The following is a 13,236-nucleotide window of genomic DNA, read 5'->3' on the forward strand; positions in this document are numbered from 1 at the left end:
TCCTTAGGAATATGTACTTTGCTAAATTCCAATCTCAAATAAGTTATGGTTCGATATTGGGGGGGGGGAGAAAGTGAAAGTAAAAAAAATTCTGATTTTGCAAAAAGGGTTCTTCGAATAATGAAAGGGGCAACAAAAAGAACATCATGTAGACCTATATTTAGAGAATTAAAAATTTTAATGGTAACATCTTTGTATATTTTAGAGGTGTTATGTTATTTCAAGAAATATAATATTTACACCACAAAAAACTCTGACCTACATAAGTATGACACGAGAAAGAAATAAGTTATAATACCTTAACATATGAGAAGGGTGTTACACATATGGCTATTAAGCTTTACAATAGACTGCCTTTGGAAATAAGAATGGTAAAAGCATAGACTCAAAAGATATAATTTGCATGAGTTCCTCTCAGAAGGACAGTTATACAAATAAGATTCTCCTTGATAAATAGATTTAAGTGTAAATAAAATGACTTGTAATTAGGTGAAGTTTTTAATATGATTCAGCCTATAAAGGGAATGGAAGTCTTAAAAGAGACTGCACTCCAAATTATTTAATCATTATCTAAATTGAATTTTATCTTTTGTGGATTATTTTGATATAATAGGTTTTAAGTTTAAGAATATGATGGCAGTAATTAAGATATATATAGTAAGATGACCTTGTTTTTTATAATGGAAGGCAGTCATAAATTTGATTGTGCCTAATATATTTTAATTATACTGAGAGTGTGATTTTAATTGTAACTGAATGTTATGTTATGTGATATATGATGACGGTCAATCGATTGGACAGGAGGCCAATTAGACTGGAAAAGTTGTATGTGTATGTGACTTGTTCGAGAGTTACAATTTGTAACTGTGATGAATGTTAAACAAAATTATATTATTATTATTATTATTATTATGAAGCTGTTGGAGAAATGCTGCACAGACTTTCATGAAATGTGATATTTTACTGAATTTTGTCAACACATTCCAATTTTTATTAAAATTGGGCAAAAAATCCCCATAAAATGGTTATTTCTATCACACTATTTACTTTTCCACTCCCCCATATGTCTTCATGGTGTAGTCCTTAATTAGTTAACAACAGGGACAACTTTACCTTATTTACTTCTCCAACACTGAAATCAGCCAGCCCTTTCAGCCCAAGACTCTTCGATCCATTTGTAATGCACCTTGGGACATAAAAATCCGAAGAATCGATGAAGCTCTGCAAATGAACACACTACTAAGTGAAATAAAAAAGTTTAATACCAAATACTTAAGACAATTAGAAAATCACACTAATGCAGTAGCAGTGAACCTACTAGACAATAGCGAAACTTGACATACACTGAAAAGATACACCGTCCGAACTCTACCATACAGATGTGAGTAAAACCTCAATAAAAAGAATTAAAATGATACCGACGTGAACAAGAAGAAAAACGAGTGTATGAATTACGCCATGGGGCATAACTCATTCACGAGCCAGTCCTTATTGAGCATATTCATTTATTGCAGATTCTGCAGATTACGAGTATGTATAATAAATCTGTAAAAAAAATATTTACTTACTTTATTTGTCTTACAGCAACAAAATATTCTGGAAAAGAAATCCATGATGGTATTCTTCGAGATAAAACGTGTTTATCTCACTGTTAAGTGCGTAACCACTGTTACGTGCGTAACCTAGCAATGGGTCTATACACAACAATATGAATAGCATCAACAGTGCCCAGTTTCTTTGTTATTATTTGTGCATTAACAATGTGGACCGATGTGGAGCCTGTAATCATCATATGATTGTTTTACGAAGAGCTTCTTTTTACCCAGTACGTATACTAGCAAACTTTTCAAAAGTAATGCAACTTTCAGGGCATTTAATATTTTATTCTCGAGGCTAAAACTAGCTAAAACTGTGTAAGATGCCAAGCGATTCAAAGTTTTCAAGGTCAATAGAGTTAAGCAAAAAGAATATGGTGGCAGTAAGTTTGACATCATTGAGTAAAGAAGAATTTACAAATTTTATAGATTCTTTTGACACTGTATTAACAGACTGTGATGGCACGTATAATATCAATATTAATATTATTATAGATACATACATACATATGAATTGTGAGAGAAGAAGGTGCACGTGATTGAAAACTTTGCCACTTGTATAGGTTATGTTGTTCAGATTTCATTTCTGTGAATAGAGTTTGGAAAACATTTTAACTTTGAGGACTATTTCGTGATTTTCAGAAATGTGCTAATGGTTGGAGAATGATTGATTTGTTTTCAAAAGGCAGTAACTTTAAAATATTCATACTCTTCTGTAGGCCGAAGTGTGTTCATGTGAAATATATTTAAATTTACAGCCGAAGATGTGAAGTGTCATTCCAAATTTGTATTGTCAATCAGTTGCCTCTTTTAACATTAAAATTTTCACGCAGATTTCACCGAACTTAGCTCTTTAAGAATTGAAAAAACTATGTACAGTGTATACTTTAAGGCACAAAAGAAAACGATGAAGCGTGTATTTTATTAGGTTTGCCACATTATTTTTCTCCAACAGTTCAAGGCAAAGTTGACCATAGGTTAAGGCCACAAGCAACATTTCTAAATAGCTAGGTAACTCAATTTCATGTGATGGTAAGTACTTATTGAATTGTAGAATGAAACAGAGTTTTGTATTCAGGAGTCCTCTGGCTTGGAAACACTGTGATACTAGGATCTCCAAATGTCATCATCCAACTTCAGGAAATGGGGAAGAGAGTGTTTTATGTTACTAATAACAGCTCCAAGACACGGGATGAAATTGTTTCAAAATGCAGCAGGCTTGGTTATCCAGCGACAAGGGTTTGTGTGCTTCTGTTTACACTTGTCCCCGTTATTAAAAGTAATCTGAACCTTGATAGAGTTGTAATGTTGCTTATTCTTTATTTCTTTCAATTTCTCCCACTGATATATAAGTGTAAGGGATATTTATTGAGGTATTAATTCACTTGAATTAAGTATTGTGCAGTTACTGTTTGCAGGACAACATCCTATCTACAGCATATCTAACTGCATGCTACTTGCAAGATATAGTTTTTAAGAAGAAAGTGTATGTGGTTGGATCAAAGGGAATTACACAAGAACTTGATGCAGCCGGTATCAAGCATTTGGATGTTGGGGTAAGTACGTGGTGCAATCCAAAAGTTGCCAAAATATATTAATAAAAACTATTACATCTTACCTAGATCTTATTCTGCACCATCACCTTCAAACTAGTCCCCTTGGGAGCGCATACACTGATCCCAGCGTTTCTGCCACTTTTCAAATGCATCCTGGAAGTCTTTCTTTGTTAGGGTGTTTAGTACCGTCTGCGTTTCCGCTTTGAATTTCCTCAGCTGTATCAAATCTTTGCCCCTTCAACTTGATTTTCATCTTGGGGAAGAGAAAGGAGTCGCATGGAGCTAAGTCTGGAGAGTACGGTGGGTGGGGAAGAACTGCCATCTTGAAGAAAGTCGTCTTCTGGGTTTAGGCGCCGTGTATTCTTCGTTTTGGCCGACGTTTCGGAGGAACGTATCGCCTCCATCTTCAGAGCAGTTGAATGGCTTGGAATGCAGAGAGCAGTAGTTGTAGAACTGCCATCTTGTTTTTAGCCAAAAATTCCTGCACAATGTAAGCCGTATGCGGTCGTGCGTTGTCATGGTGGAGTACCCAGTTGTTCATGCGCCACTTCTTTGGACGTTTTCTCCTCATGTTCTCCCTCAAACGCCTTAGAACATCACGATAGAACTCTTTATTGACTGTCTGACCAGGAGGGACGAACTCCTTATGAACAATCCCGTCAATAAAAAAAAACATATCAACATGGACTTAATGTTGCTCTTGACTTGTCGAGCTCTTTTTGGCCGAGGTGAAGAAGGGCTCTTCCATTACGACGATTGCTGCTTGCTTTCAGAGTCGTAGCCATAAACCCAACTTTCGTCACCAGTGACAACCTTCAAAAGAAAGTTTGGCTCCTCTTGAAGCTGTTGCTGAAGTTCCCTGCAGACTTCCAAGCAATGCTGCTTCCGTTCATTTTGCAGCAGTCGTGGCACAAACTTCGCCGCAATCCTCCTCATGTTCAGTTCCTCCGACAAAATTCGTTGACATGTACCATAACTTAGTCCCAAGGTGTTACAGAGGTCTTGGATGGTCAATCTATGATCTTGCAGAATCAGATCCCTAACTTTCGCGACATTTTCTGGTGTTTTGCCCGTTGACGGCCGTCCCAAACGATCGTTGTCATCAGTCAATGTTCGGCCATTTTTAAAACACTTGTACCGTTGTAAGTTTGTGTCTGGCCTAAACTGTTTTCACCAAAAACTTGCTTCAACATTTGGTGCGTTTCTGCAGCGGTTTTCTCAAGTTTGAAACAAAACTTTATACAGACACGCTGCTCTCTCAGGTCAGCCATCGCAAAACTGCAAACTCATGGAAACACAACAATGGAAATACGTTCACCAACAATAAACCCAACCACTCAACTCGACGCTGCTTGCCACACTGATTCAAGAAGGATGTGTGAGGAGACACCTAGCAGTATTTCGATGTACTCATAACCATTCATGCGCAAAATTCAAATTTCAGAAACTTTTGGATTTCATGTAGTCTCCTTTCATACAGTACTTGAACCAGAAGTACTTCTTTTGGCTTATTTTGGACTTCACCCATCGTCCGGTATATAAAAGACAAAAAACCACGACGTTTCGGAGACTGGATCTGTCTCCGTCTTCAGGTGGATAGGGAAGGTTAAACCTACCCAGTGATTGAGACTAGCTCTTTCTAAGGGGCCCAACTGAGTAGGTTTAACCTTCCCTATCCACCTGAAGATGGAGACAGATCCAGTCTCCGAAACGTCGTGGTTTTTTGTCTTTTATATACTGGACGATGGGTGAAGTCCAAAATAAGCCAAAAGAAGTACAGTATACACCATCGTCAGAATCCTTTCAAGTCTATTTGAACCAGAAGGTTCAACATCACAAATGCCAGAAACTGCTCTTAGTCATCCTGAGGCAGTCTAATTCAGTCCACAATTTTATGCATTTCTCGAAGTTCTATGTAATATTATCCTTACATCTTATTGGTTGCAGGAGTTCACACACTCATATATTTCTCAACAAAGATTCAGAACATTTTTCCCCCTCAAATTAAAGTTATATGCCCAGACTGTCTCATCCTCCTTGGTATCACTCATTAGTACTGACGAAGTGTATGCATCTTTGGAAGTATACCTATTAGAATAATCAGTTAAAAAGTATTTTGAAGAATATATATTGCCAAATTCTGTAGTATAATTTTTAAACTGTTAATTTTGGTACATAAGAGAACCTTATCAGCAGTTAAAAGGGTAAGTTCGTTAGTGATAGGATGTCATACATAATACTAAGAGGCCACTTTTGTGATATCATTGTTCTTAATATTCATGCTTATAATAACATATGAGTATTTCACCTTAAAAGTGTATAATGGCTTCGCAGCAGAATGCCACAGAAATTGTAATTGCCAGCCTTTTTGATCAGATGACAACCTCAGAGATTGCTTAATCCAAGAAATTGGTGCATGCATGGAGTCTGAAGTTATATTTCTGAAAGAGTTATTTTTATTGACCGGGGAGGGGGAACATCAGTTCATTATTAAACATTTTCCATTTATTCAGGATTCTAATTTAAATAACACAAATGATAACTTTAACTAATGTCAGCCAGACCCCATGTGCAGTGATGTGGCCTCGCTGCTAAGGAATGAAGTTCAGCTTGATAAAGATGTGGGAGCAGTGGTGGTTGGTTTTGATGAACACTTCAGCTTCCCCAAGATGGTGAAGGCTGCAACATACCTCAAACAGCCCAACTGTATCTTCATTGGAACCAACACAGATGAGATCCTACCCACTGAGTTTCCTCTGACTGTTCCAGGTACATGAATAAACACTGTATAATGAGATCAGTCCAAGTGTCCATCTTTCTCATTGTTTTTTAGTTGCTAAATAGCAGTGAACTTAGTTTGGAATGTTAATTATGGGAGGTTGTGAGATACCACAGGATACAAAATGCGTTAACATGTCTGTGTATTTGCAAGTTCATGCACTGAATCTAGACTGTCCAGACTGTTCTCCTTGAGTATCTCAAGGCAAATACTGGTTGTGCCTTAACTCGGTCATGACTAACCCTTCACACAGCTTTACCTCTCTATAAATTGTGACCATTCTATCAACTCATGACCCCTGCACGTGGAACAGCAGTGTTAAGTTACCCAAGAATCAGTCATAGCAATAGAACCTTCTTATGACTGTTACTGATGTATTGTTGATTTCTGCCATCAGGAATGGATTTTCCAGGAAAAAAGGGAAGGTATGTTGAGGAACTTTGCTGTATGATGTACTGGAAATTAAAGAACAGTAGAGAAATGGGCAAGTTTTAATTATTTATGTTAAAAGTGTGGTTTGTACATGGAAACAAAATCCCTTTCATGCACTGTGAGATTTGAGGTTGTTCTCATGGCAGTAACAATGAATATTTCTGTGCTTTTGGATATGATGCCATGATACATCTACCAGACTACGTGGTGTCACATTCTGGGATACAATAATCATTTCATTGATGCGTATTCATCTGCAGCAAAGACTTGTAAGTAAAAAAGAAGTATATGTGGCTCCGGTTAAACATAATGGAGTTTGGGGATGTGCATTCTTTGGCTTGCAGGCCAGATTAGCATTGAAGCTGCTTTATATTGGCTTTCAGACAAATATCCTTCTGTTCTAGCCAGATGCAGAGAATGTAGAATGGATTGGTAATGCCAAACAAAAAGTTTCAGTGTAAGTATAAAGAAAATATAACATGCTTTACGTTGTTGCATATCAAATTAATGAGGATCTTGACAGTTTGCAGCTTAAATTTGAAAGTCATTGAGAGATTGGAAGTATGTTGTTTTGAAAATAATTTTGACACCATATTTATTTGTGAGGAACTGATCTCTCATCTAGAGTATTCCAAACTGAAACAATTGGACCAACTGATAAACACAAAAAGAGTGTTTTTAACTAAATTAGTATTAATAAACTAGACATATGTGTAATATTCGGAAAGTAACCTCCAATGAGCTGTTAAGAAAATAAGCAGTGAGAAAAAATTATTATATACAAAAAATATGTATGTACTTAAGCTACTTCTCGACATAGTCACCGCTTGAATTGAGGCACTCTCCTATTGGGGAGTAAGTTTTTGTATGCCTGTGTCGAAGAAGTCTGCTGCATGTGAGCTGAGCCACGTTATGTATTGCGAAACACTGAAAACAAAAACTGTGTAGGGCCATTCAGAACAAAAGATGTAGAATACTGACATCTGGTGTAGTGCTCCTGCATTACAATGTGCATCTGCATACAGTTGCTTGTACTGGAGCACTTCAACTGGGAGTTGTTTGACCACCCTCCTTACAGCCCTGATCTCTGAGCAACTACCACCCATTTACCTACCTGAAGAACTGGTTGGGATCACAGGACTTCAACAATAATGAGGAGTTGATGGAAGGTGTCAAAGTGTGTCTTAGCTCACAGGCAGCAGACCTATTGGTACAGGCACACAGAAACGTATTCCTCGATACAAGTGCCTCAGTTCTGGTGGTGACTATGTTGAGAAGTAGCTTAAGCATGTACATGTTTTTTATATATAATAACTTTTTGTTGTTGCTTGTTTTGTTGACTGCTCACCAGATGTCACTCTCTGAATTGCCTTCATACATTAAGACTGAAGTCTGCTGATAATCACTGTTAATCATAATGGCTGCCCTCGCAAACAGTGGTTGGACTGCTGTAACATTTTTAACACAGAAGTCCTCTCCTTGGGGCGCCCGGTAGCATATCTGGTTGCACTATGCTACAAGCTGGAAGGTCACGGGTTCAAGTTCTGATGAGATTGATCTTTCAATTTTCCTAATCCTTCCATCTGCACTGTGGCCCTGGGGCTGAGTCAGCTTTGACTCAGCCTGCAATAGAAATGAATACCAGGAATCTTTCTGNTGGGAGCCTTGACGTCTCACAACCCTGTGGCCCTTCACGGCCTGTTACAGGGATAGCTTTACCTTTAGCTTTTACTCGTGCCAGAACAGATTATGGAACATGAGCTCTGGGGTTAGTGAGGGAAAGATAAACGCTGTTAGCTGTATGAATATAAAGGTAGATCTTGGATTTAAGATCATCCTGACACTATTTCCAGATTTATTCCATATGACTGGACACTGCAATGTGTTTACATTATTCTTTATCTTTTATTATGCTTTTCATTTGTGCAGTATCGTGTTTGTATTATTCATTACAGTTCACAGAAAATAAATATAGGAACAGATAATAGCAACAATTTAACTGCAGTTGCAGCATCTCTGATGGGAGTATTCCCACACTTTGGGAACTTATGTAGGTGTTGTGTTCTAAAAATGGTGTGTAAACCCAAAATTGCGTATAGTCAGAATTATGCTTGAGAATCCCTTAGTAACCCATAAAAGTACATGCTTTTGTCTGTACTTTGTAATATGTATGTACATTGCGATATGTTAGTGACTAGACACAGTTTGGATTGCTAATTGGATTTATTGGACCCTTATAACTTGTAACTATAGATGGATCTACACACTCTACAAATCAATGCACTATAGCACACATAAAATCCTGTATTTTCACCATTTGTTGTCTGGTAATGGCTCCCAGCAATGTAGATTCCTCAGCTTGTGTACTGATGTCCATACTGACGGGTGCCTGTCTTGCAACTTCTCATGGCTGTAGCTTAGTCAGTCTAAGTTATATTATGACTGATGGTCAGTCAGTCTATTTTGGTGTTTGGGGCCCAAGACCAGATTTTTGTTCATGTCAGACAGATGCAGGTTTGTGGATGTGAGGCGCACACTCTGACAAGGGGACAGGTCTGTCATTTACAATTGCTGCTGGTCCTTGCCAGCACAGTCATTCTTGCATTATCCTATGAGACTCATGACCATATTTTCCTTTCTCAGATTTGAGACTCCCCCAAACTGGAGGGCTATGTCCTCTAGGAACAGGGTAGCCCAGTTATACCTACAAGCACTGGATTCCCTTTTCATCACTTCTGCAACTCGCAGGATGGCGGTGGAGGTATTCGAACCTGCCTCCACAGAAGCTTAACTGAGTTGCCTCATTTGCCCTCACTATATAGCTTCAGCATGTGTAGAAAACACTCCTGCAGACAGTTCTTTTGTTGTGTGCATTTTTGTTGCACAGACGCATGGTTATTGGCTGTGACCTAGTAGTGAACAAACTTTCAATTTCATGTCACAATGTAATATTTCATCAGTGTTTCATGGTGGCCCTCAGTTAATTCCTCAGTTCCTTCCTAAAGGATACCAACAAACTTCACTTGCCTACCACCTGTACAGTGCATCTCACTTCATTTTCAGTGGTTAAGAAAACATTAAAATCATGTGCACATTCACTCCATAGAGTTCAACATGCATTGATCATTTCAGGCTTAACTGCATCCATGGTCTGCGTAGTATATAAGTGATGCAGTTGGCAATGTTGGACACTCCATCACATGATTTAAATTTTTATTTTCTATTTTTTTATTTTGCAAGTATGTATTGTTGAATTAGCATAAATTAAATGTGTGTATTATGTCACATCACTGTATTCTTAAATGCGTGGAAATGCATTTCAGTTTCATGTGTTGTGACACGTTAGTTACACTGGAAGTTGTTTACCTAAAATTATTGAAGTTTCGTTTGTTTCAGGAACAGGTACCTTTGTCCGAGCCATGGAAACGTGTACAAACAGAAAAGCATTTAAGATTGGTAAACCCAGTCCTTATGTATGTGAGGCCATCATAAAACGGCACAAGGTGGATCCCAAGAAGACTCTAATGATAGGAGACAGGCAAGTGGAAGTTTTAATTAACAGTAGTAAGATCTTACTTTCCTTATTTTGAACAAATAAGAGTAGGCTTATGAGATCACTTTGTTGTCTGTGTGTCTGTATGTGTATCTCCCCTAACAACATTTGAATGCCTGAACCAATCTTTATGAAACTTGGCATCTCAGCCCATCTCAACAACATAATCATAAATCCCTCCAATTAGTAATAACAACCTTGCAGCCTTTCAAATTTCTGAGACAGAACCTTAATATTGCTTGAAAGCGTGTACCAGTCTTGATGTAACTTGGTGTCTTTATATCAGTCCACCTGAGGCCATCTCAGTGGTGTGCATCATAAAACCCCTCATCAGTAATACCAGTATTGCAGCCTCTCAAACTGTTGATGTAATACACTTGGTATTATATGAATTCCTAATGAATTGTCATGAAACTTCCTATGTATGTGTCATTCCATCTGTGGTCATCTCAGTGACATACATCATAAATGCTTCCCCTTAGTAATACCAGCACTGCAGCCTCTCAGATGGTTGATGTAATGTATTACCTGCATTCCCAAGCCGATCTTCATGAAGCCATCTTCTAACTCATGTACACACTTTTCATCCCCCCAAAGGTGTCTCCACCTTTTTGTGGTACTGGGGCTTGTGTGACTCTCAGGCCTGGAGAGCTATGCCGGCAGTAGTTTAACTACCAGTAGGGTCACCCATGCCAGAAAGGTCAAGGGGTAGAGGCCAGACTAAGAGAGATACCCTGGTCCCCCAGGTTGGGGGTTGGGCATGAGACTAACAACCTCATCCCGTAAAAAGAAATTTGTTCAGAAACCTAACAGCCAGCTTCAGGTCATCTGTGTGGGTCCATTCCTATGGCAGCATGCACTGGTTGTAGAGGAAGCAGGCGAGCAGGCAGGCAGGCACTGTGGAAAAATTTTATGATACCTCCATTCTTTCCACTGTGCCAGCCTGTAAAGGCTACCAAGATGTAAAAAATAATTTAAAAATTCAAGAGAATTTCCATTAGTACTGATTCAAAATACATTAAATTTTACTGACTAGCTCCAAAGTGTCCTTCTGTCACTGTGTTTATAATTACTGATGCGTGAAGGATGTTTCATATAGAATTTATAGACATATATGTACACATGTAATGTCATCATATGAAAGTTCATAAGTCTTGCCTCTGTTGATCATTAATTATTGCAAAGGAAGTGAATTAATTGTATATTTTGTGTATCCAGCTTGCTGTTTTACATTCTGCAGAAAATTGCCATAACAGACTTTGCAGTTTTTTTAATGTGTACAACATAAAATTTCATGACCTTGACATTGTTGTGATTTATGATAAGAAATTAAAGTGTGGAGGTGGGACAGCCCCTAGTGGTGTAATGTTTGTATCAAGTTTTGTGAAAACCTTGTGATATGAGACACATGAACTTAATGATTCCATAATCCTCTCTTCTTATAACAGAGTGCAAATGAACTGAAGATGAGGCATTAATTACCAGTAACATGAACCATCCTTGTTTAAAACAATGTCATACACAGCATTGTATAATAGCATTATTTTTAATCCTTAGCATTTTAGGACTACAGCATCATGATCCAGTCTTCCTTGCAAAAGTTTCTGTATGCTAGTAGTGGTAAATGTTTGCTTATTTTGACCTCCTGGTGGGTGCCATTTTTATTGCAGGCAGTGTTGCCCGTTTATAAGAGCAAAGCAAGCATTCAGGCCCCTCAGTATGGAGATCACATTTAAAGGTAGACTTATGCCCCTCATAGTCGACGAAAGGTTAATTTCTTTATTCTGGGTTATTTTTCAACATCAGTGGCTAGACTGCATAGCGTCAAATGGTAGGATGTTAAGAGGAATGAAGAATTGGAAAGGATTTGAAGTTAAATGGTCATGATGCAACTGACCTACTATCCCAAATTCTGCCTGGAGGGACTGAGGAACACCACAAAAAACCTCAGGCAGGATAGCTGTGTCCTGGCTGAGATTTGAACTGAGCACCTCCTGAATGTGAGTCTGAGAGTTTTATGTTACGCTAATCCATTTTGTCTTTGAAGGGTAAAGAAGTAAGTAAGTAAGTAAGTAAGTAAGTAAGGGTACACGGTTTACGATATTATGTGTTTAGGTTGAGGAAGGATTATGGTAAAGGATACTTTTGGAAATTCTTTGTACAGCTTAGATTTTCCAATCCAGATGATCACCATATATGTTTTAATTGCAGGTGTAATACAGACATACTTTTTGGAACTCGTTGTGGTTTCAAAACCTTATTGGTTCTTACTGGGGTTACAACACTTGGAGAAGTTCATCAGTTGGAGAAATCCAGCAATAAAGAAGACCAAGAATTGGTTCCAGATTATTACATAGACAGACTAGGGGACATGCTACCACTTATATCATAGTGCGTGTAGTGTAATAGTTTGAATCAGATTCATGTTGAGTTGTAATAGTTCAATAAAGAATTAAAAGAATTTTGGTGCAGTTGACTTGAATTTACTTACCTTGTTGCCTCTTCGTACTTCTTTGAATGTATGTGTGACAGAATACTGTATGTTAGAAATACAACACTCGCAGCTAAGAAGGGAACACACATCACAAGACACGGTTTACACAGAATATAAGAAAAAACGACACCATAGTGGAAGAACCACATGCAAGTTTTAATTAAGACACATAATGAATAATCTCAACAAGTTTTAGTGGGTGTAAATTTATTATAGTTGACAAATATGCACTTTTTAAATAATTTTATAAAGACATAAAGGCAAGCAATGCAATAGATTAGCATAATTAGGGCACCTGATGATGGCACTATGTTGCCGAAACACATCGTGAAGTAACAGGTGAAATTGAGTGCACTACAAGACGGCCACTGTATACATATCATGGATGTATTGTTNGGAGGTATAATTGCTCCTAGTAAAGAGTTGGCAATACAGGTCAGAATTCTCAGATTTGGCATTCCAGATCCAACACCACTTGTGGTGTGGCACAAGTTTAATTTGCTAGACAGACTCTAAATATGGCTTCACAGAGACAAGCAAGTAGTGGTGGTGTTGGTAATGCTTGTAAGTGCAAATGTTCATTGAATTGTAGTTATGTGACAACACCAACAAATTATGCTTTGGTGGCTTATTGAGATGTTTTGGTAACATAATATATTGACCATCCATGGTTAAAAATATGCTCTAGTCCAGCTCTGCTCTGGTTCACGAGGTACTGGATTTGAAGAGTTCAAGCTTTACTGATGAAACAGAATGTGGTACTGTGATGGATTTGAGGTTCTCACAGCATTGGCTATGAAGAGTTCTAGCTTGTGTGATATAGCACT

The 13,236-nt window shown here is 37.9% G+C and overlaps 2 protein-coding genes across 3 annotated transcripts in view; one reads left to right on the forward strand and one right to left on the reverse strand.

Moving 5' to 3' along the window:
• LOC111862717 overlaps positions 1-1,822 on the reverse strand; it is an 11,296-nt gene extending 9,474 nt beyond the window's left edge. Inside the window, exons 1-2 of the mRNA XM_023848343.2 lie at positions 1,569-1,822; positions 1,114-1,221 (exon numbers count right to left, since the gene is read on the reverse strand). Coding sequence (XP_023704111.1) covers positions 1,114-1,221; positions 1,569-1,613 — 153 coding nt within the window. The 5' untranslated portion in view covers positions 1,614-1,822. The remainder of the gene's footprint in view (positions 1-1,113; positions 1,222-1,568) is intronic.
• Positions 1,823-1,868: 46 nt separating this feature from the next.
• On the forward strand, positions 1,869-12,378 carry LOC111862716 (glycerol-3-phosphate phosphatase). 2 transcript variants are annotated; one of them, XM_023848340.2, is made up of 6 exons: positions 1,869-2,057; positions 2,674-2,834; positions 3,014-3,151; positions 5,710-5,920; positions 6,771-6,819; positions 9,759-9,899. In XM_023848340.2, exons 1-6 carry the CDS (start codon positions 1,919-1,921, stop codon positions 9,811-9,813), a joined length of 753 nt encoding a protein of 250 aa, XP_023704108.1. In that variant the 5' UTR covers positions 1,869-1,918; the 3' UTR covers positions 9,814-9,899. The 2 variants fall into 2 exon arrangements, with proteins under 2 accessions (XP_023704108.1, XP_023704107.1); XM_023848339.2 differs by lacking the exon at positions 6,771-6,819 and adding an exon at positions 12,127-12,378 and having other exon boundaries at positions 1,889-2,057; positions 9,759-9,900.
• Positions 12,379-13,236: the final 858 nt, after the last annotated feature.

This window comes from Cryptotermes secundus, unplaced genomic scaffold, assembly GCF_002891405.2.
Source record: "Cryptotermes secundus unplaced genomic scaffold, Csec_1.0 scaffold5, whole genome shotgun sequence".
NCBI classification, from domain to species: domain Eukaryota; kingdom Metazoa; phylum Arthropoda; class Insecta; order Blattodea; family Kalotermitidae; genus Cryptotermes; species Cryptotermes secundus.